The 24,185-nt window shown below is 43.7% G+C and overlaps 1 protein-coding gene across 4 annotated transcripts in view; it reads left to right on the top strand.

Moving 5' to 3' along the window:
* Positions 1–18,761, top strand: part of TAF1 (TATA-box binding protein associated factor 1) — an 87,626-nt gene extending 68,865 nt beyond the window's left edge. For all 4 annotated transcript variants that reach the window (XM_075184450.1, XM_075184449.1, XM_075184448.1 and 1 more), the window contains exons 29-40: positions 17–194; positions 286–353; positions 5,852–5,974; positions 6,281–6,373; positions 6,503–6,587; positions 7,139–7,206; positions 7,316–7,432; positions 7,985–8,107; positions 8,575–8,673; positions 8,763–8,913; positions 9,168–9,342; positions 18,125–18,761. In XM_075184450.1, the coding sequence (XP_075040551.1) occupies positions 17–194; positions 286–353; positions 5,852–5,974; positions 6,281–6,373; positions 6,503–6,587; positions 7,139–7,206; positions 7,316–7,432; positions 7,985–8,107; positions 8,575–8,673; positions 8,763–8,913; positions 9,168–9,342; positions 18,125–18,341 (1,497 nt within the window). In that variant the 3' untranslated portion in view covers positions 18,342–18,761. The remainder of the gene's footprint in view (positions 1–16; positions 195–285; positions 354–5,851; positions 5,975–6,280; positions 6,374–6,502; positions 6,588–7,138; positions 7,207–7,315; positions 7,433–7,984; positions 8,108–8,574; positions 8,674–8,762; positions 8,914–9,167; positions 9,343–18,124) is intronic.
* Positions 18,762–24,185: the final 5,424 nt, after the last annotated feature.

The raw sequence follows: 24,185 nt of genomic DNA, 5'->3' as shown, positions 1-24,185 counted from the left end.
TCCTTTTCAATTTCAGACTTACCCCTTCCATAGCCCTGTCAATGCTAAAGTAGTGAAAGATTACTACAAGATTGTGACAAATCCAATGGATCTACAAACGTTAAGGGAGAATGTGCGCAAGCGAATGTACCCATCACGTGAGGAGTTTCGTGAACAAGTGGAACTAATTGTTAAGAACAGCGTTCTTTATAATGGTAAGAGCATTAAAGTATATCTGAGATCAAGACAGTGTGTTGAATATAGAATAGATATATGAAGTTTTGTAATTGTTCTTTCATATTTTAGGGCCCAAACATTCATTGACCCAGATCTGCCAGGTAATGCTGGACTTGTGTGATGAGAAACTGCGAGAGGTGAGCAACTAACTTTCTGATAATGCAGCTCTGCATAGCAAAGGTGACAAACCATTCTTATGGCATGGCACATACCGGTCACATCCATTGTACAATGTAGCAGAGAAGAAAACTTTTATGCATATATCTTTCCAAAGCAGAGACGCATGCAAATATTTCCATACAACTGTGAGTGGCGCACATATATCAACAGTGATAAATAGTAGAATGCAGTGTAACTAAACTTTTGGGAGTCTATGGGGTAGATTCAGTTGGCCGCAATGTTCCTCAGAGCATCGCGGGTGCGCTTTATTACCGTGACTACAGATTTTTGCTTGCACCTCTATGGGGCGCAAGCAGAAATCAGCGCTACTTCTGTCAGAAAACATTCACGCAAGGTGTCTCGTGGCCTTTCCAGAGGCACCTCGCACGGATGCGGATATTTTCTAAATTGAGTCTGCCCCCAGGAGTTAACATTAGAGATTTGAAAAATGCTCACAGGCACACAACATGGAAAGTAAGTGTTCACACAATCTGCTCAGCAAAACAAATAGGTAGGATCAGACGATCATGCCACATATAAAAACATTTTAAATGGAGAAGAAAAAAAAGAATGCATGGAAAAAGCCACTGAGGCTTAATCTCTATTTGTAGACAATTTAATACTGCTGTTTCCATAAGAATGTGGCTTCTGCAAGTACAGGATAACTATTATATGACTGGGTAGTCAAGGAATGCCTAATGAGATGCTACTGCTTTAAATTGTTCCTACTACAGGCACCATGCACACCATGTGTGGGTGGATAACCGTGACACCAGCTTGAGCACATGTATGTTCTGCAGTGGTCTCCAATCCTGGGATTCCTTTGGGGAATTGGCTGTAAAGGCAAAAGACTCTTCCACTTTCTCAACATGAAAGTGGACCGTCAAAGGGACTGCAATAGTCGTCCCTCCCTCTGCATTGAGCTGACTCTTCCACTTTCTACAGGCCAGGAGATCTGTTTTGATCACTGCACTATTTGGAGCCATAAATTCTGGTGTTTTTTTCTCCAAAGCCACATAAACTATTTCTATTCTCTGTGGTCGTTTCAGCAGGTTGTTGACATTCTAGCTTGTTGTATGGTTGCGATGGCTGGCTTCCTTGCAGTAAACGCTCATAGCTTCGGCGACCATGACACGTGTCCTCATATTTAGAGCAAATATAGATCTTTAGGTGCGTCTTTTAAATAGGACTGTGGAGATGGGCGTCATTGATGGTGTTGTCCAAAGATGCTAGATGCATTTTGTTTGTGATCCAGAACCAGACTTGTGTAAAATCTCTGTTCCATTTGGTCTGATAGAACAGCACAAATTGCTTCTCCAGAAAGAAACAGGATTTGTAATGTATTAGTTGGGTTTAGATCTAGTGACTGAGAAAGCCATGACACACAAATAATTTCGGTATCATGTTTATCAGTTAGGCAACCATACATGCTCTGTGGATGGGGAAATCATTTCTGCAACATGTAGGAGGTTGATCACTCAGGAGAAAAGGTCAATGCGAATTGTGACTTTAAGATACTTAGGGAATGGCTACATCCAAAGCGTGTCGGGAAAATGTGTCCCACAACATTGCGAAACCACCAAAATGATTCATTGTTGAATACAAGCACTCAGTGCTGTAGAGTTCTTTAGGTTAGCTTCACATGTCAACTCATCTGTTTATCGAGAATAAGATGAAGGCTGACTCATCTGACCATATGGCCTTCTTCCACTTATCAATAGTCCATTGCCTGTGTTCTTTGCTCCACTAAACTTGCGCAACGTGTGCATTGCCAGGTGATGAGTGGTTCATACAATGCAACTTAACTAGGATATCCTGTTCTGTATGGTACTTCTCTGAACGTTTTTGATTAAACGCAGGTTGAAAATTGTAGTTAATTGATCTGTAGTTGCTTGCCTGTTTTGCCTTGCACTTTGAATTAAAGCAACGGATATCACGATTCTGGAACACTGCAGAATAATGATATCCGTGCTTTAATTCGATTTTTTACACCCACTGTTGCTTGTTGCTAACTGGGTAAAATTCACTAAAGTTAACTCAAAAGTTAAGCACCAACAATTTCATACCAAGCAATGAGTGTAGTGACAAGTACAAAAGTCCTTAAAGGTGTTTTGATGTATTTTGTCAGGTAATATAGCATCTTACCAAATATTGGGCAGAGTATAATTGTTCTAAATTTTATTATAAAGTGCTCCCTTCACCACACTGTGCCAACTTCTGCACTTGTTATGTTACCTGCCAGTGACCCTTTAATGTCTTCTCCCCCTCTGCAGTACTACTTCTGGGAACAGTTAGAACTGCCCCAAAGAAACAGTGTTATCACATGCTGGCCTGTAATAGACGCTAGTGCTATAATACAGTTAACTCCCGCTGTAATGGCCCGCCTTCTATACCCTCCAGCATCTTCAACTACTCCCTCCTGCCCTCCATCATTGATCCTCCAGAAACCTGACCTGTCTACACCAACCCCCTCCCCTGCATCTTTGAACAACACTTTAGCAATTGATTAGCTATGCAACCTTCTGTTTCCCTCTACCTACTGAACCCACCGGTGACTCCTCTGCAGTTTTCCCTATACGGACAAAATTCTTACCCTCCATCTTCAACACAACCAGTCCTCTTTTGTTCCTTCCAGTATTCCACTCCAATGTCTATTTTAATGTATTTTCTACGTTTACTATATTCCCTAGTGACCATTATGCCTTCCACTCACTACACTTCTGCTTCCTGGCTCACTACCATCTAGCATTCTACCCCTTGTTTTCTCTCGTGGCAGCTATCCTTTATTCACACTTCTCATGGCCGCAGGATTGGTTGTGTAGGTGTGCTTTTGTCACCTGGCTGCACCTTTCAGTGTCCCTTTGAATCTCCCTTCAAGATTCACACTATACATCTCATCTCCATCTCCACGTTCCACACATCTACCACCCTCTTGATCCCAACTCCCACTTCTTCAACAACTTTGCCGCCTGACTCTTCCACTTTCTTTCCTCCCGCCTCCCAAATCTCTTACTTGGAGGCTTCAAAATTCCTGTTGACATCCCTACTTGGGACTTCTGCCTCCAAACTCCTTTTCATTACCTCTGCCCATGGTCTCACCTAGTGGGCCTCTTATACTTGCTGTGATGGCTAATCCCTGTACCCTGTGTTCTCTCACCTCTGTGATATCTTGTACTTCTCTAACACGTTCTTTCTCTTTCCTACCATTAGGAGACACTACAAGACATTAGGGTATAGTAGGTGGGACTAGGAGTTTAGGCACTTAACAAACTGCATCCAGAAATGCATGGACCCTACTCAATCTGCATGATCTTGACCCCTAATGCTTCTCTGCCAACCTTGAACTACTCCTCCTCTCTACTCATTGTCCTACTTAATGGAGCAATCTCCTTCTACAGTTCCACTGTCTTTGCAGCCCTGGATGAAGCTGCCCCTGCCACTACAATTTGTCTCTGACATTCCAAGCTCACTTTGCTCCTGTTATGCTCTCTGGAGGAAATTCTGCGCTTATGCACAAATGTATCCACTTAAAGTTTGTCCAGTCCTCCAATTACGCTGCTCTCTCTTGCCAAGCAGACCTACTCCAAAACTCTTATCTCTTCCCAGTCTAACAGGCCCATCGCCTCTTTGCCATCCTCAACTCTTTTCTATCCCCAACTCTTTTCTATCCCACTCTGCCCTTCCTCACCGGCCAGTCTTTGCAGCTTAGTGGAAAATATACTCCCATCAATCACATCTCCCTGCCTCGCACCTCCTCTAGACCTCACCTCTCTCTCCAGGTACAGCCCCAAATTACATTTCCAGTTTCTTTCCAAAGTTCTCAAACAGCTGGTGTACAGCCATTCAACACAATTTCTCTCTGTTTTCTCTCTCCTTGACCCTTTGTAATCAGGCTTCCGCCTTCTCTACTCCATCGAGAAGCCCTCATCAAGGTAACAAAAGATCCACTCTTGACTTAGTTGAAGGGCCACTTCTCACTGCTCTTGCTTCTTGACTTCTCTGCTGTTTTCCACACAGTTGACCACCCTCTGATCCTTAACACTATTTACTCTCTTGGCCTTCAGAGCACTGTCCATTCCTGACTTACCTCCTACCTCTCTGACCCCTCCTTCAAAGTTTCTTCCTCAGGCACTTGCTCCCCTCCTCTTCCTCTAGCTGTCAGGGTTTTCCAATACTCTTATAGGCACATTCCTTTTCTCCTTTTACACTTCCTGTCTGTCAACTCAATCACTCCTTCAGTCGCCAATATCGCCTTTATGCTGACAATACTCTAATCTATCTTTCCTGCCCTAATATCTTTCATTCTCTTATCTCCTGCATTTCCGACTGCTGTTCTGTTACCTTCACTTGGATTGCTGAACGATACCTCAAGCTCGGCATCAAAAACCGAGCTTGTCAGGTTTTTTCCACCGCCCATTGTCACAATCCCTCTTCCTGGTTTTTCTCAAAGGTGATAATGTGAATCGTTCCCATGTTACCAATACACGCTGCCTAAGTGTTATGATTGGCACCGCGTGTGGCGTCATGTCTGATGTTCCTCTCTCCATGTTGCTTTTCCACTGTGCCTCTCTGCAAAGCTCTCGGTTGGCCCCCTATTCAATCCAGAATACAGTTCAAGCTGCCTAAACTCTGCTATAAAGCCCTCTTTAACACCCCCCTCCTTTATCTCTGACCTTGTTAAGATGTGCTCCCCTATACACCCACATCCTTCTGCTTATGTCCTTTATATTTCCTGCTCTCCTATCGCCACCTAACACTCGCCTCTGCAGGACTTTGCCCACGCAGCTCTCCTCTTTTGGAACTCCCTGCCCTCCTTACCAGGCTCACACCCAACCACCAATCTTTCAAGCTCTCCCTCAAAACTCACCCCCTTCATGCTTGTCTACCTCACCACATCCCAAGATAACATTCTCTTTACGCTCCACTTCCTCTTTATACTTGTTCCCATCACCCTCAGTTTCTCCGTTTTTGTTTCTCTTGAAAATGTTTCTTTATATTCTGTTTCTTCTCTTGCTCCATTAAGACGTTCTGTTCGTGTATAACTGATTGTACAGTGTGCTCCCCAGCATCTATTTTCCGTGTGCTTGCCACCCGTCTCTTGGAGCCCAACAGAGTCCTAATATAATAGAATATACCACTCTCTCTCCTAATAGAACAGGCACTACAGGTACTAGTCTGACCAGTCCTGGCAGGTGCAAGCAACAACCTCATACATTTTTCATTATTATTGAAAAGTATTACAACTGCTGCCCTCCCCCTCCTGCTGCTTGTTGATGCCTCCTGACTGTCAAAAATTTCTGGGGAGAACAATGCTGTGTTGCTCGGCAGAATCTGTGGGTCTCATAATAAATGATAATGCTGTCCTATTGTAAATAATTGAATTCTGGGTTAGGGATGCTATAATTAAGAGTATGTGATTACGAGAGAATTAGTGTTCTGGGTTTGTGAAACAACTATTGTTTGTTTCTGTTTCCAGAAAGAAGATAAGCTGGCACGACTGGAAAAAGCCATCAACCCATTACTGGATGATGATGACCAAGTTGCATTCTCCTTTATATTGGATAACATAGTGACGCAAAAGATGATGGCAGTGCCAGATGTGAGTTTTTCAAATTTTAAAATATACACACTATTTTTTGGGGGTTTTTATTCACTTGTTAAATGAATGTTTACTCTCATGAAAACAAGCTTCTTGTTCTATTTCTATCATCCCACTTCTTAGTGTGTTCTCCAAGTAGCAATCACAACTGGAGGAAGTGGCTTGTACATGAACACACCAGTCGTTTATTTTATTTATTTATTGTGTTTTTTAATTATTATTTATATTTATGATTCAATGTTATCCATTTCACCAGTGCACTCTTCTAGTATAAATGTCTCGTGTTGCTTTTCTTCTAATATCTAGTCATGGCCTTTCCACCATCCTGTCAACAAAAAGTTTGTTCCTGACTACTATAAAGTAATAATTAACCCAATGGATCTGGAAACCATCCAGCAGGTAAGTGACCTGATGCCTTACCCCTCTGGTATTAAAACCACATCATTTAATTTACATTTCAAAGAATGCTTTTTGTTTTTTATTTCCTATAACAAATAATGGCTTTTTTTTTTTTTTTTTTTCCTTTAGAATATTTCTAAACATAAATATCAAAATCGAGAAAGATTTCTGTCTGATGTTAGCCTAATCAGTGCAAACAGTGTAAGGTATAATGGTAAGTTCATATTTACACTTCATGAATCTGCCTTTCTACTTCTAGTGATACGTCTGTCTTGTTTACCTGTCTCTTCTTTTCACAACATATCATTGTCATTTATCCAACGTAAATGCATCCTGCAACAGTTTCCTCTTATGAAGTAAAATGCTTAGAAGGAGGTTACAATAATTATTATATATTAATGTGATAAACAATGATGTTTTGATTGTAGGTAAAGCAAATGTGATTTTCAAATGTAAAATATATAATTGGAGGTAATAATCTTAAAACAACACACACACACACATTCTAATTATTATTATAAGGGACCGTATGTTGCAAATTGTTAGACGTAAAGCTTTCCAGTTACACATCCAGCAGTGCCGTGATTTAGTTCTCCAAGTCTCCCATGTCTAATTCGGTTTCTCTAACTTCACCTCCACTACTTTTGAAAATCATCATAATTTATTTATGTCATGGAGCAGTCTGGATGTCCTTGTTCTAATACTTACTCTGTGTCTGTGTATCTACATCACGCACATACACTGATATTTTATTTCCATACACAGGACCAGACAGTCAGTATAGTAAAACAGCACAGGAGATTGTCAACATCTGTACCCAGACTCTGGCCGAGGTAAGCAGTGGTATTGTATTTTTTTTTAGTTTTTTTTTTTAGTTTGTGAGACCTTTACACATTACTTATTGTAAACTGTGTTCTGCTCTTTGTCCCCTCTCTTTACCAGTACGATGAGCACTTGACACAGCTAGAAAAGGACATTGCCACAGCTAAAGAGGCTGCTCTGGATGAGGCTGATCTGGAAAGCCTGGACCCAATGACTCCAGGACCATACACTCCTCAGGTTGGTATAGTGGAGACATTCAGTCTACATTCTTCACAATATTCTGCTGCTTTGGGGAGTTTTTGTCTTCCATGCATAGACATAATGTAAATAGCTGCTTAAAATAATAGAATATGTGAATATTAAAACTTGCTCATTCATTAAAAGGGAAACATACCTAATGTATAAGGCAGAGAAAAGAATCAGCATTGTTTAGTGTGTGCAAACGGATTTAATTTCTGATTTGCATTTATATACATGTCTAAAAGTCAGATTATTTTGGAAATAAGTTTTGTTACTTAATAACCAAGTCCTTGGTGGCTCACCATGAGCTGTAGCTATGACACTGCCATGCTTCAGGCCTATGACACATTGGCATTCTCCTGTTAACTCTGACATTGTGAAGTAATCGGATGCTCTTAGTGAGACTTAATTTGAATGGGTAATGTTGTTTCCTTGTCACAGTGCTTCAGCTGAGAAAGTGCTGCATGTGTGTTCCATGCCCACTAACTAACTATAATTACTTGACACATTATTAAATCACACAAAACAAATATTTTTATTAAATTGCAGCCTCCTGACTACTATGACACAAACACTTCACTCAGCATGTCCCGGGAGGCCTCTTATTACCAGGATGAAAGCAACATGTCTGCCACAGAAGCAGCTACAGCCTCACTGGAGAAGAGAAGCTTGGTAAAAAGTTTACCATATTTTGGTTTTTAAAGATTTTTACATGAGCACTCCTTTCAATTCAGGCTCATGAAATATGTTATGGTTTATTTCCTAACCTAATATAGCTTAGAAGGTAAACCAAGAAACATACTTGTGTACCTTTTTGTCTTTATAGTCTGGTCAACTAAAAGACAAAAGTGTTTGAATATTGTCATTCCCCAGTAATTATAGCTGGGGCAGTTTATAATGAAACACATTAGATCTTTTTAGTCTATATTTTTATATGGTCAACAGTCTCATCCAATTTTAAGACCAAACCTACTGTGTTTCATTATTAATTGGATCGGTTTTGACATTTTAAGTGATGAACGCATGCATTGGGTTAACATAAAAAGGCACATTTCATGTGTAATGGCCCATAGGCTTTAAGTGTATTCTTGCAAGTGATGTTCCTGATGGTTTCTGGACATGAACATATATATCTACAGATGAGACTTGGAAGGGGTCGTCTAGGTGAAGATGACTCTGATATCGATATTGAAGGATTTGAAGATGATGATGATGGAAAACCTAAAACTCCAGCCCCTGTAAGTACACCCAGAAAGGGTTGGTGTCTAGTTTATAGCCGGCTGTTTTTGGCTTCTATTATTTTTTTTAAATCCATGCCTTATTTTAGGAAGTTGAAGATGTTGATGGAGATTTGGCTGAGGAAGATGAAAACACAGTGCAGCAGCCTCACGCCAGTGTGCTATATGAGGACTTATTGATGTCAGATGGGGAAGATGATGATGAAGGAAGTGATGAGGAAGGCGATAATCCCTTTTCTTGTAAGTCATTATTTTATTAAATAATGATAGTATGGTCTTAATGGAAAGCAGGAGGATTCGCTGATTTCAGTTGACTAGTTTTGTTGCATTTGTTGCACCTTTTTTGAAGCCATATCTGTACAAATAGCAGTTTTCATTGTATTAATCACAAAAAAATCAGATAGACTTCATTAGAGGTATAGTTTAAATTCTCCATTTTAAATAAGCTTATTTTGATTTCTTACATTTGTTGTGTTTTATATCTTTGTGTGCAGCTATCCAGCTTAGTGAGAGTGGCAGTGACTCCGACATTGAGTCAGGAGGGATTAGACCTAAACAGCCACACATGATGCAGGAGAACACCAGGATGGGGATGGAGAATGATGAAAGTATGATGTCCTACGGGGAAGGAATGGAAACCTCACATGTGATGGAAGACAGTAACATCAGGTACATATTGGAATATTGAGATTTCTTCATGTATATGGACTTTTACTTGCATTTCTCATTATTTTTGTTCACAACCGTTGTATGATCCATATTCACATCATATAATAAGAATAACAGCATTTTTTGTACTTAAATACGGTAAATCCATATATCTGATTTCATCTGGGGACACTGCTTTGCCATGGGGAAATAGAAGTAGCTATGGAGCTGGGTACTTAGGAGTTGATTTAAAAAATAAAGAAGGTTTCATCCCCTCCTCATAGCCCCCACCTGCTGGCAGTAAGTTTCTCACTGAAAAAAGCCTAGAGAAAGCAAAAAGAATTATAACCATAACAAAATCAACAGTAATTTAAGGGAGGGGTATTGCAGTGTCCTCAGCTAAAATCGGAGAAATGCATTTAATGGAAGTACAAAAAAGTCTGTGTTTTCTCTATCATATCCTCTGAGGCACCATGGAGACCTTCCAAAGCTAGCCCTAAGGGAGTGTTCGCTCAGACACTGCTGAGCACAAAACTTTGTTATCAAAACAAGTAACCCTGAATGTTGAAACAATAGAATTTTGTAAAAGTATGGACTGAGGACCAGGTCGTCGCTCGACAACCCCTCTTCCGGGGATCCTACAAGACTTTGAGAGAATCTGTCTTCCAAACACCAGAAGTTCTAGACACATATGTCCTAAACAAACTGAATACATCCAGTAGACAACAGGAACTTTGATTATCTACTGAACATTCTTATCAAAAAGGAATGAAAATTTGATAATGTGAAATCCTGAAACCACTTTCTGCCCAGTGGTAATCTTAATCCCGATTAACTAAACCCCGACACTACGAACAACGGCAGTGTAATAGCATTACTGACATTCCCCCACTTACTCTTAATTCCGAAGATGTAATTTTCAGTTACACTTTTGATTGCGCCTGTTTACAAAATGGACGTGGAACTATTGCAGCGATTTAATATCCCGACAGCTGCATGGATGTCGCGTTTAACAGCCGTACTACTAATTATGCTGTTAAAGGGGCAATGCAAGCAGGCATAGGCTCTACAATGTAGAAGGCTTAGTAAAACTCCTTTTACAGCCTGCACCTGCTTGCATTGCCCCTTTAAATTCTGCAGAATCTAAAGGTTCAAAAGGATGTTGCAAAATCAATAAAACCAGATTAAGATCCCAAGGTTCTATAGGAGGAGCAAAAGGCGGCTGGAGACTGAACGAACAGACACCTTGACCCTTAGAGAACCTATTCCTCGCCCATTGCCTAAATTACCCTGAAGAAAAGCGAGAAGATGGGCAGACTCAAAACTGAGGTTTGGAATCCTCTATGTTCACATCATAGCAAATAGGTCTTCCAAACTCTTTGATTATTTAAGGCAGAAAAAGGTTTCCTAGCTCTCAACATAGTCTGGATCACCCTTTCACAGAACCCCTTGACCCTTTAAAGTCTCTAGCTCAACTCATTTTAACGGCATGTCTGATGAAGCAAATTGTGGTGTAACAAAGGGACTTTGAGAGAGAAGATCATGTCTTAATGGAAGTTATCGTCCTGGCTCTGTTACGATCCTTAGGATATCTCGGTACAAAGTTCTTTTTGGCCAGTCTGGTGCCAAAAGATCGCTGGAGTCTTTTCTTTCCGGGCTTTCTTGACATCCCGGGCAGCATAACTATTGGAGGAAAGCCCTGTTTCTCTTTCCTACCATTGGGGGACATTGCGAGACATTGGGGTATAGTAGGTGGTACTAAGAGTTTAGGCACTTACACTTGTTTAATTCACACACTCCTCCCGTTCTATGGGCCTATTCTGCTGCAGATACATCAGTTTTTTTCTAAGTGCCTAGGAGATAGGTGACATAGGTATAGGCTCCTGCCTATACTTGTGTTAGTTTTAGGTTCATAGGAGACTTTAGCTCGCTAATGCGCCCTGCAGCCTGGATACCATAAACTTAAGGTGGAGGATGCAGTCTAATAGCCGACACCCATACTTTGTATGCGTGATTCGGCAGTACATGGAGGCAACCATTTTAAGGGATGGATGAAGGGTGGAACTTCCTCCCCCACCCTTTCGGCTTTCTGGCGCGGACGGCGGCCATTTCTCTAGACTGTACCAATAAGATACACCGTGCTGCACGCTGTAACCACTCTGCATCTAATATGCCGGTACCTCTGATTGTTTTACTCGTTTAGTTTTTTAAACGAAGTTAAACATGTACAGTCTCTATTTGGACATAGACTAGAGGGTAAATGTATGAAGCTGAGCGTTTTGCGGCGGGTTTGAAAGTGGAGATGTTGCCTATAGCAACCAACCAAAGTCTAGCTTTCATTTTGTAGAATGTACTTAATAAATAATAGGTAGAATCTGTTTAGTTTTTTAAACCCACCGGAAAACTCTCCGCTTGATACATTCACCCCTAAGACTGTTTCAGTCTCTGGAGATTTGGTGTCAAATACTTAGGAATTACATAGTATACAGACTTTTAAATTGCTTATGCTATATATATATTGGCACGAGCCCGCTACTGCTGAAGCACACGCGAACAACTTCTTTTTATGCAGCTTTATTGTCAGGATGGTTTAAAATGTATTTGACACCATATGAATTTCACAGCAGATATGGAGACCCTAAACGCTAGCTAGACATAGACAATCTCTCTCAAGACCAGCCAGCTTCCCCAGCGTTGGTCTCCCTGAACAAATGATACAAACAAGCTTTTATACCTGATACTCCTCCCCCAGCCTTAGCTTGATGGACAGGTGACATACCCACCTTCTCTTTAAGAGGAAACGCCTATCACTGGCTCTGTTTGCACAAACAGACACACCCTGTCTGTGTGCTGAGAGGAAGGAGCTTTCTAATCATGTAAGTTAACCAAACTTTAAACTAAACATAAGTCTTTACCTGGTTTAACCTCAATCTAGGTGCATAACTGCGCCAATGTTTTATTCTGCTTGTAGGTTTTCTCTGCATTTTGTCAGATAAATGCCTCCCTTTGTTACAATATATATATAATTATTTTTTTTTAAAGGGCTTTTTATTGCGATTTTGTGCCTTTACCTTTCAATATGTCTGCAAAAGGGACTTCCAAGAATAAGGACCATTCCTCGTTTTCGTTCCTTTGGAAGAGGTCGGGGAACCCCGTTGCGCGGTCAATCCTCGGCCTCCTGGGGAGAGGCGCTGTTACGCGAGAAGCCAGGAGACCAGATGACAAGCCCGCAACAGGACAGACTCCCTCCAGGGGAGTCTGTGGTGGGAGCGCGTCTTCTTCGCTTCCAGAGCCACCACGGATGTTTGCGTGGACTTGTGTCCCGGGCTTTCACCATAGCTCTACCCCTTTTTCCCATCTGGCTCAAGGCCCTTCAAGAGGCCATCCAGAAGCTGCTGTGTGCCAGGGTCATTGTCTGGGTCCCTCAGCAGGAAAGAGGTCAGGGGTTTTATTCCAATCTCTTCCTGGTAGCTGAACCAGACAGGTCATTCCATCCCCTTTTAAACCTACAGTCTCTGAACTAGCAGGTCAGACTTCAAAGATTTCGGATGGAGTCCCTTCGTACTGGCTTCAGGGATGTTCAGATATTCCTGCAAGGGGTTCTTCACGTTCAGCCCCCTTTGTTCATCTGGTGGAGCCATGGGATTTAAATTTGGTGGCCCCATTTGAACCACTGGGTGCAGTTGATTTACAGTATCTTACTTGAAGGACCGTGTTCCTATTGGCTATCGCGTCAGCTTGTAGGGTTTTGGAATTAGGTGAACTCTCTTGCATTCCTCTATTCTTAATTTTTCATGAGGATCAAGCGGTGCTTCGCACAAAGCCTTCTTTTGTTTTCCCGAAGGTGGTATCCAGGTTCCACTTAAATCAGGAGATGGTGGTCCCAGCTTTTCGTTCTTTCTCTGCCTCTTTGGACGACAGGTTGCAATTTACTGAATCTGGTTCGAGCTCTTCGGTGCTACGTTAACCACATGGCCTCTGTCCATAAGACTAAGGATCTCTTTTGTCCTTTTAGGATGCTCATAAGCGGGGCTGGCCAGCTTCCAAATAGTATCTTGGTTGCTGGATCACTTCCACCATTCAGCTAGCTTATGTACTGGCCTCTCGGCCTGTCCCAGTGACTTTGAGAGCTCACGCTACCAGGGCTGTTGGCTCTTCTTGTACGACACATCATGGTGATTCGGCAGAGCAGTTGTGCAGAGCGATTACGTGGTCGTCTGTCCACACATTTTCAAAAAGGTCTCCACTACTCTGCCACTTAACCCTTTTAATTTTTTATATGGACCACAGAATCGCTGCAGAGGCAGCACTACTGAAGGGGGGGAGCTTAGACATAGAGCTCCCCCGCCTTCCAGAGAGAGATGGTTTAACCCTGTCTTCTGGCGCCAAGGAGAAGCCCGGGAAGGGAGAACAGATCTGAGGGAGCAGGCATCAGGACACTGCTGTTGGACTTCTCCCCTGTTTGGCCGTTGGGCTAAGTATCTGATATATTTAAACACATACTCTGTATTGCTGTGTACAATATGGGCTAGTAGGGGTTATATTGTAGTTCTCCTACTTGCCTAAGTATTATATTGTGTTTAAAATAATTACAAGTACAACTTTTATGACGAGATTAGTTGATTACTCTCAATCTCTCTCTCTCTCTCTCTCTCTCTCTCTCTCTCGCGCATGCTAAATTGAACAATTTAAGTCTGTGTGTTTGGTGTGCCTTCCTTTATAAAAAAAAAAAAAAGACAGATAAGGGAAAGGGCCCTATGCCAAAATATTTCACATGTTCAAAATGTAATGTAAAATTACCTTGTAGGCAGAAGGACCCATTGGCGCTCTGCTCTGTCTGCGAAGCAGGGGTCCCCCCTGCATAAACCCAGCATATTTCAGCCCCACTGACGGAGGAACTGGCCTGGGTGGCCTCCCTGACACAGTCGGTTTCCTCTTTAGAACAGATGGTTTTTCAATCCAATCAATTGTTATCTACTGTGGCAACTTCGGTGGCTAATAATACTAGTACACCCTTGGGCCTCCCTGCTACCACAGGTTCTATTGGAACGTCTATACCAGGACCTTCCTCATTAAATACGGACCAAGCCCCTGTTCCCACAGAACCGGCATGGTCCGCAGCTTTTATATAGGGTTTGGATAAGCTGAACCAGTTACTTGAATCCTCAAACATCCTGACGACCACTCTACTCTGCCGGAGGTAGCGCCAGTGGGGGGACGTCTGTCTCTGTTTCGGGAACAATGGGCAGTGTCTTCCCAAGACCCTTGGATTCGGGGCATTATATCAAGGGGGTACATGATAGACCTGCTGGGCCCTCTACCACATTGTTTCTTTGTAACCCCTCTACCCCGAGATCCAACAAGAAGACAGGCAATACAGGCTTGTGTCGCCTCTCTTCTTTCGCAAAGAGTCATCTGCAAGGTCCCAGACAACCAGAAGGGACAGGGGGTTTTATTCAAATCTGTTTCTGGGCAAGAAGCCAGACGGGTCCTTTCGGCCCATTTTAAACCTAAAGACCCTCAATGTGCACTTACGAGTGGACAGATTTCGGCTGGAATCCCTGAGGTCGGTAATAAACGGCTTAGTGAAGGATCAGTTTGTGGCCTCCATAGACATAAAGGACGCATACCTCCACGTTCCCATTTGGAGCGACCATCAGTCTCTCCTAGGATTCACAGTGGGGTCCTCCCGCTATCAGTTTCGGGCCCTTCCCTTCGGCCTCAGCTCAGTTTAACGGCATGGCTGTTGAAGCCAGCCTCTGGAGAGCTAGGGGTTTTTCTCCCAGTGTCGTGAACACTATGATGCGAGCCAGAAAGTCAGTTTCAGCTCGCATCTATCACCGGATTTGGCGAGCCTATATCAGATGGTGCGAAAATAGGACATGTCACACGTCCTCCTTTCGTCTCCCTCGCTTATTGGCTTTCCTTCAGGGTGGCCTGGAAGCAGGACTTCGGTTAGGTTCCCTAAAAGTTCAGGTATCGGCACTTTCAGTCTTTTTTCACCTGAAATTAGCGGATTTGCCAGATATTAGGACTTTCCTTCAGGGCGTCTTGCATATTCAGCCTCCCTATGTTCCGCCTACAGCACCATGGGATCTTAACCTGGTACTGGATATGCTTAAAGGGCCTCCCTTCGAGCCATTACTTGTGGCAGATTTGAAATGGTTGACCTGGAAGGACCTCTTTCTTTTGGCTTTTGCATCTGCACGTAGGGTTTCGAAATTAGGAGCTCTGTCTTGCCGGGAACCATATCTGGTTTTCTACGATGACAGAGCGGTGTTAAGAACCCTCCCTTCCTTCGTTTCAAAAGTCTTTTCGGCTTTCCGTCTGAACCAGGAAATTGTAGTTCCGGTCTTTTCATGTACTTCCCATTCAGATCAACAGTCTATGGAAAAGTTAGATGTGGTTAGGGCTCTTCGCATTTATGTCAAAAGAACTTCTCTGATTAGGCGTACTGATTCTCTGTTTGTTCTTTATGATGCTAATAAGAGAGGCTGGCCAGCCTCAAAACAGTCCTTTGCAAGATTGATTACGACAACCGTTAAGTAAGCTTACATAAAGGCTAAACGTCCGGTGGCAGAGAGGCTTACGGCCCGTTCCACCAGATCGGTAGGGGCGTCGTGGGCAGCGAGAAATGGGGCTTCTGCAGACCAGCTTTGCAGGACAGCCACCTGGTCCTCTGTCCACACCGTTACAACATTTTACCAGTTTAATATATTTACATCCGCAGATGCAAATTTCGCTCGTAGTGCTTTACGAGCGGGGCTTTCAGAGTAGTCCCAACCTTAGGGGGCTGCTTTAGAACGTCCCCATGGTAAGCAGTGTCCCCCAGACTGGATGAAAGAGAAAAGACACTGCGATCCCTCCCTTCTGCTTTTCTTCTGTGTGCTCTTGTTTGATTGACCTTTTCTCCTTGGGCTTTTTAATTAACTGAACAGGAAGAGGCAGGGGGATTGTAGAGGGGAGGGGTCTGTCAGCAGTGCTAAAGTTAACTAGCTAGGTGCCAACTCCCGAGCTCCCCTCCACAACCCATGGTAAGCAGTGTCCCCCAGACGGAATTGGAGTAACGGATTTAACATAAGTACATAAATCCTCTTTTATGTTCTTTTCAGAAATAAATACAATGTTTTCCTAAATAGTTTCGTTCATTTTTGTTATACACTTTCAAAATGTGTGAGATCCTTATGCCTGTACAATTGAGGGAAACTCCCTCGCCTCCTTGTGATACACCGTAATGCAAGTTAGCTTAGCAATGGACTGTGACAAGGACTTCGCCCAAGCTGGTTCTGTCTCAGCAGCAGCAATCCCAGGCAGAGGCGGATCACTGTTCTGGGCTTTGCAAGCTGTACATTGGGCATCTGGTTCCTGATGTTCACTAGGCAATTTTGCCTGCCATCTAGAACAGGTAAAATAAAAGACTTGGGAGTCTTGGCTTTAGAACCAGTCCCTTTTTCAGACATATTCTTGAAGAACCAACTTACAAGTAAACATACAAAACAATGAATTTGTCAGAACAAAACTCAACCCCTTAATTCAACCTACAAACACAGGGAAAAAAGAGGAGAGGAGCCCTTCAGCAACTAAGTATTCATATAAAAAGTATGCATTTTACATACAAGAAAAAATCCACAAAGGAGGAAGAATTGATAATAGGGGGAGTGCTGCTGACCTTCCCCTAGGTCAGCAGCAAGGGTAGCTGTTTAAGAAACGGTACCATGCTTCTCCTGGCTGGAAAACTTCCCTTGAAAGGGTTTGAAGCCTGACCTGTTCCCTGACAATAACTGTATGGCTTACCGTACAGTTACTGAACACTTCAACGGTAACAGGGCCAGGAGTGCAAACCATGCCTCAACCACATCACACAGGAAGCAGTGGACTCGAGCATGCACACACCACAGACCAGACATGTCCCTCGCTGAGTATCCCTCAACAGAAGCAAACGGCCAGCTAGCACTAACCAAAGCTACGCAAGCAAAAAGAAAAAATTAACCTTGGCATCTGAGGAAAGTGCCTAAATCCAGGGACAGGAAAAAGTCTGATTGCCAGCAGGTAGGGTGCAGGGGTGGATATATGGAGGGAGGAGAACTTCCTTACTTTTTAAATTAACTCCCAAGTGCCCTGCTCTGCATCTATCTCTATATCCCCATGGTGAAGCAGTGTCCTCCAGATGATATGACAGAGAAATAAATAAATATCTATATCTATAGATAGATATAATATATATAGATATAGATAGATATATATATATATATAGATATAGATATAGATATATATATATATATATATATATATATATATATATATATATATAACACACACACATCAGTGTCCAGCGAGTATGTAAATGTGGCTTTTCGCTGGATGTCTTGAAAGAGACTAGAATACCATAGTTAACCACTTCAGGCCTGGACATGGTTTACACCTGATCTAGGCCTATTATCTAGGCATATTGTATTGGTTATTAGCTGCCTCCATCTTAATTCTTTTTTTATCTATTTTTTTTTCTGTGAATTCTACTTGCAACAAATTGAAATAGCCTTTTATACCCATTACCAAGGGAAAACAAAACAAAAATATAAATAAAATTTACCAATCCTAGAAAATTTCCTTGAAATGTATTTGTCTCCATTCCGAAGTACATTTACCTTGCGCAGAAATGTGAATATATTTTTCCTGCAACCCCCTTCCCACCGAAATGTCTACTCTATCTACTCAATTTTGGATTACCAACAGATCTAATTCAAAATGTGGTGAATAGATTCATGTCCTATTACTTATGTGTAACTTTTATTATATATTATAGTTATGGAAGTTATGAAGAGCCTGAGCCAAAATCCAATACTAGAGACACCAGTTTCAGCAGCATTGGAGGCTATGAGATGTCCGAGGAAGAAGAGGATGAAGAGGAGGAGCGTCATGGGCCCAATGTACTCAGCCAGATACAGTTAACTGAAGATGAAGAGGATAGTGAAGACTTTACATCAACTCATGGAGACACTGACATGGACTCTGACAATTAATAGAATTAAGATTTTTTTTTTATCCAGGGTATTTGCCTTTTGAACCATGCAACAAACTGTTTTGGGTGGGGTAATATCAGAGCCTGAGAATAGTAGATGAGAAATGTTTCAAAGCATACAAAGTAATCGACTTATCTCAAAATGAACAATGTACTTTCATAAAATTTACTTCAGTATCAAGTTTTATTTTATCCATTGTTCAGTGTTATAAAGTTCACGCATTGCGTGAAATTTGCTGTTTTTTTAAGTTGCTGTTGAGGAGCTACTCTGTATCAGAAGTCTGCTTCTCCTTAAACACTGTATAGCTGAAGCATTGCCTTGTAAATATGTGCTTCAATGTGCAAAGAAAATTTGAAAAAATGTGTGTATAATGTACAAAGATTATTCAGTATACCATTTGATAATAAATGTTTTCTTAAAGTTCTGTGTGGTTTTTTTTTTCAAAAATTCAAACAGCAGAAAATATATATAGTGAAAAATTGCTAACCTATTATGAGATCAGATTTTGGTAAATGTACAGACTGGGCACAGTCAATCTTCTCTCCATGTTCCAGTTGAAGCTATAAACTATCTGGGTGTTGATTATCTAATAAAACTCTGAATCTATCCAACCTCTACTCCTCCCCCCCTGAGACCAGTGTAAAACAAGTTCTTCTGCTGGACATATAGAAATGTCATTTTATGTATCTTTTCTGGGTCATTCCACATCAAATCGAAACAATTTTAGAAAATATTCTATCTTACATTCTCTAATATCAATTACATTTGGTATAATACATGTTGCCAAGGGTGTAAAGAAAACCCATAAATCTAAGGCTGATATGTGCACTGGTTTTGAAGTTATACGTCTTTAAAGTAGCACTTTTTTAACAAAAAAACTTGCTTTTAACGTTTTTTTAAATTGCATTTGTAGCTCACCTGATTGAGCTAGAGAGTTGAGCAAGGTCTCATTTTAGACCTCTTGTGACTGGATCACTATTAGATAACTTTTGGTATAAATTTATTTAAAGCAAATAGCACAGGGCACTTGTTTATGTAATTGCACGTGCACTTAGACAACAAGCAGCGGGGGTTTAGAGAGCTCCGCTCTATATAGAGAGACGGCGCAGCCAGAGGAGGGGAGAAAGCACACACGCTGCCTGGGCACAGTAATTCAGCATGTGTGCGGTAGGCGCCGACAGCCAGACAAATGATGCGCTGATCGGTTATGGCATAGAGAAGCAGACATTTTTTCTTTAGGGGGTGGATCCGGAGGAGGAACGTCCTTCCCCCCCCATATTCAGTTCCTGCAGCACTGAGCACCATTTTCAGCAAACATTGTGCAGCTAAAGCAGGCTGCTTCTCTCCTCTCTTGCCTCTCCAGTGATGGGTATCGTTACAGTGATATAAAAGTACCATGGTTTTTTTGACACAAAGTATATTGAACCTTCTCTGGCAGATTCTTTTGCATTGCAAAGAGGTTAAAAACACTACTTATACAAGTTTGTAGCCTGGTATATAGATCTGGTATACAATCTTGCTGTACTGTCTTGAGACACTGTTTTGACAAGTTATATTGGTGAATTGTGTTACCGGTTATACTGTAATACTGTTCAGATATGTCTAACAAAGGGAACTCTGGTAAGGGATCCTCTGGAGTGTCTGTGGTGTATTTTGCTTGTGCCATATGTAGAACAAAGCTTCCTGTTGGACAGCAGGGGAAAAGAAAATGCCCTTTGCACGACATGCGAGGTCGGAACTCAGGAGTGTCCCGCCCCGGCACAACAACCAGCAGCCATAGAAGAGCCGCTCTGAGTCAAGTCCTTTACCTCTGCCATGGAAAATTTCACCAATGTGATGTTACTGGCCGCAGAGGTACGTGAACACACTGCAGCAAACACAGGTAGCCAGCGTAGCTCAGTCAGCAGAGCAAAGGGCCGCAGATACAGAGGCTTTGGGGTTTAACCCTATAGAAAACGCAGGCACATCATCCCAGAGTTCTGTAGCTCAGAGTGAAGAGCGCCTGCTTTCGGTTACCCACTGGGCTAAACGTGTTATGCGGGATGTGAACCGGGGTCGCAGTCCAGACTCAGATCACGCCTCCGATGAGGAAGGGGAATTAGAGCTGGAGACGCAGGATGAAGACTCGCTTAGCATAGTAGATTCGGCAACTAATGTGGATAGTCTTATCTTTGGTATCAGACATACCTTAGGCTTCCCAGACCCTGAGCCCTCAGCTCCCTCAGGTTTCTCTATTTTCAAATGGGTGAAAGCTCAGGTGGCAACTTTTCCACCGTCTCCGCAGATGGTGGAAATGGTGACGGACGCTTGGCTAAGACCAGGAAAACAAGTTGTGGTGCCGGGCAGATTTAAGAGCCTTTATCCTCTTCCAGCAGAGGATTCTACTAAATGGTAGGCGTCTCCCAGGGTTGACACACCGGTCGCCCGTTTGTCTTCTTCCTCAGCCATTCCTACCCAAGAGCGGGTGTCCCTCAGAGACCTTACAGACAAGAAGTGCGATCATGCACTCCGTTCAGCATACATAGCCTCTGGTAGCATGGTCAGACCCACGATGGCTATCGCTTGGGCCAATAAGGCAGTCCAGACGTGGGCGGAGCAGTTGGAGCATCCAGAACAACACTCCGCAAGCGTATCTCCTCTCCCTGGCTGAGCATATTCAGGAGACTTCAGATTATGTAGGGCAGGCAACCATGGATGCAGTGGCCGTCAATTCTAGAATTGGTGGTCTTATTATTGCATCACAGCGTTCCTTATGGTTACTTTCGTGGACCACGGACGTTAAATCGAAAAGATCTTTAGAGATTTTGCCGTTTGATGGAGTCACTCTCTTCAGAGCAGAACTGGAAAAGGTTATTGAGGTGGCCACGGGATCCCGAAAGCCTCGCTAGGCTCGTTTTCGCTCCTTTCGTTCCTTCTCCCGAGGCCTGAGTGGTCCGCCAAGGGGTCAGTCAGCTGCACCTAGAGGAGGGGGTAACAGAGGCAGGGGCGCTTCCAGACGGGGAGCTTCGCACCCTAGCGATAATCCCTCAGCATGACTTCTCTGCCCCCACTCAGGTATCTGTGGTAGGGGCACAACTCCTTAGCTTCAAGCGCCAGTGGTGGACAGCCACGACAGATGTTTGGACTCGGGGAGTCGTGTTGCGGAGATACATGATAGACTTGGACCAGCCTCCCCCACCGAGGTTCTTTTCGTCTCCCGTACCCTCTTACCCCCTCAGACGTCAGGCGCTTCTGAAGGCGGTGGCAAACCTTCAAGGGGCGGGCGTCATTGTTCCGTTTCTGGAGCAGGAAAGAGGTCAGTGGTTCCACTCCAGCCTCTTCCTGGTGCCGAAACAGGATGGATCGTTTCTTCTTATATTGAACCTAAAGTCCCTAAACAAACAGGTAATTACCCAGAGGTACAAGATGAAGTCCCTTCGGACGGTCATCGCAGGCATGGAACAGGACGAGTTTCTGGCTTCCATCGACATAAAAGATGCTTATCTGCGTGTCCCCGTATGGGATCGTCATCACTGCCTTCTATGTTTCGCCTTCGGGCCGGCCCATTTTCAGTTCAGGGCCCTCCTCTTCGGCCTTGCCTTCGCTCCACGAGTATTCACCAAGATCATGGCCACTATGGCGAGTATTCTAAGACAGAAGGGAGTCACTATAGTCCCTTACCTGGACGATCTTCTCTTAAAAGCTCCGTCAGCAGAAATCTTAGCTCGCCATGTGCGAACCCCAATGGGGATCTTGGAAGCCCATGGGTGGATCCTCAATTTACCAAAATCCTCCCTCATCCCAGCTCAGCGCATGTGCTTTCTGGGGTTACTGTTCAACACAGTGTCGCAGAAAGTCTTCTTGCCTCAAGACAAGATCAACGCCCTTCAGCGCAGGACCAGAACTCTGTATCCATGCTCAGCTGCATGAAGCTGCTGGGGACCATGGTTTCGGTGTACGAGGCGGTTTCGTTCGCTCAGTTCCATTCCCGCTCTCTCCAGCTAGAGATCCTTCAGAAGTGGTCGGGTCTCACGAACAGTTAGACAGGCAGATCATCCGCCTGTCGAGACCGACTCGACTTTCTCTGACGTGGTGGTTTACCACGCAAAATCTAGACAAAGGTCAGACCCTCCAGTCGGGTCTCTGGAGCTCAGTTAACAGAGACGCAAGTCTGTCAGGCTGGGGAGGGGTCACGGGACCCCGAAGGTTTCAGGGACTCTGGTCCCACCAGGAGACTACTCTTTACTCTGATTAATGTCTTAGAGCTCAGGGCGATTCTCGGGACCTTGACGAGGGCGCAGTGTTTCCTAGCAGGGAAGCCTCTTTAAATCCAATTAGACAATGCCACGGCCGTGGCATACGTAAATCATCAAGGGGGGGGACTCGCAGCATGCAGGAGACGGCCAGGATCATGTTTTGGGTGGAGCACCATGTGTCTCAGATTTCGGCAGTATAAATCCCAGGCGTAGACAATTGGGAAGCCGATTTCCTCAGCAGGCAAAAGGTTCACCCAGGCGAATGGTCTCTATGCAAGAAGACCTTTGCCCTCCTAGTTCAACACTGGGGAATGCCGGAGATAGACCTTATGGCCTCCAGGCTGAATCACCAGGTTCCCCTGTACTGCGCCAAGTCCTGCGGCCCTCTAGCTCACACATCCGACGCCATGGCCATTTAATGGCAGTTCAGTCTGGTGTATCAGTTTCCGCCATTACCCATGCTGTCGCGGGTTCAGAAGAAATTAAAAAATGAGCGGGTTCCCGCTATCCCGCCCCTCATTGGTCTCGCTGGGCATGGTTCTCAGACATTCTATAAATGTTGACAGGGCCGCTGTTTCGTCTGCCCATGCGCTCAGACCTACTGGTTCAGGGGCCCCTTCTTTGCCACGATTTAAATCGTCTGGCTTTAACGCCGTGACGGTTGAATCCTTAGTCCTCAAGGCTAAGTGATTCTCGTCACGGGTCATTACCACCATGATCAAGGCAAGGAAGTCATCTTCCTCGGCTATCTATCACAGAGTTTGGAAACCCTATATTCTCTGGTGCGAGTCTCAGGGTGTCCATACTTCCAGGTTTAGCCTGTCCGGGCTGTTGGCCTTTTTGCAGGAGGGCCTGGATAAGGGACTCTGACTAGGATCGCTTAAAGTACAGGTGTCGGCACTCTCTATTTATTTTCACCGAAAACTGGCGTCACTCAGCGAGGTCCAGACTTTTTTGCAGGGGGTTCTTCATATTCAGCCCCCATTCTCTCACCCGGTGGAGCCCTGGGACCTTAATTTGGTGCTCAGGGCACTTTGTCATCTGCCATTTGAACCTCTTCAGACAGCAGAATTGCACCATCTGACTTGGAAGACTGTTTTTCTCTTAGCTATCTCATCAGCTAGGAGAGTGTCGGAGTTGGAAGCACTCTGCTGCAACTCTCCCTTTCTTGTGTTTAACCAAGATAGAGTGGTGCTTCGCACAAAACCCTCTTTTGTCCCAAAGGTCGTCTCCAGGTTCCATTTGAATCAGGAGATCGTAGTTCCAGCATTCTGGCCCGTTTCGCCTTCCTCCTCCACGTTGTCTTCCTCTTTTGATTACGTCTTGCGGTTGCTGGATGTAGTCCGGGCTCTCCGGTGCTATGTCAACCGCACAGCTACAGTTCGCAAGACTAAGGATCTCTGTTACGCTGACAGTCAGTACACAAACTCACAGAACTAGTTGGCGGAGGTCTTCACCTTTAGCAGCCGCCTTTCCCATAGAGCTTTATACGCTCACCGGTACTCAGATGCCCCCAGGACTTATCTCCAAATGTAGTGTAAGTTTGTGATACTAAACCGCATCGGCAGGCCAGGAGGCAGCGTAGATGGCAGCGGATGGTCAAACAAAA

This window comes from Mixophyes fleayi, chromosome 9, assembly GCF_038048845.1.
Source record: "Mixophyes fleayi isolate aMixFle1 chromosome 9, aMixFle1.hap1, whole genome shotgun sequence".
In the NCBI taxonomy this organism is placed as follows: domain Eukaryota; kingdom Metazoa; phylum Chordata; class Amphibia; order Anura; family Limnodynastidae; genus Mixophyes; species Mixophyes fleayi.
The sequence above is the reverse complement of the archived record's forward strand: the minus strand, read 5'-3'. Positions and strand labels throughout refer to the sequence as shown.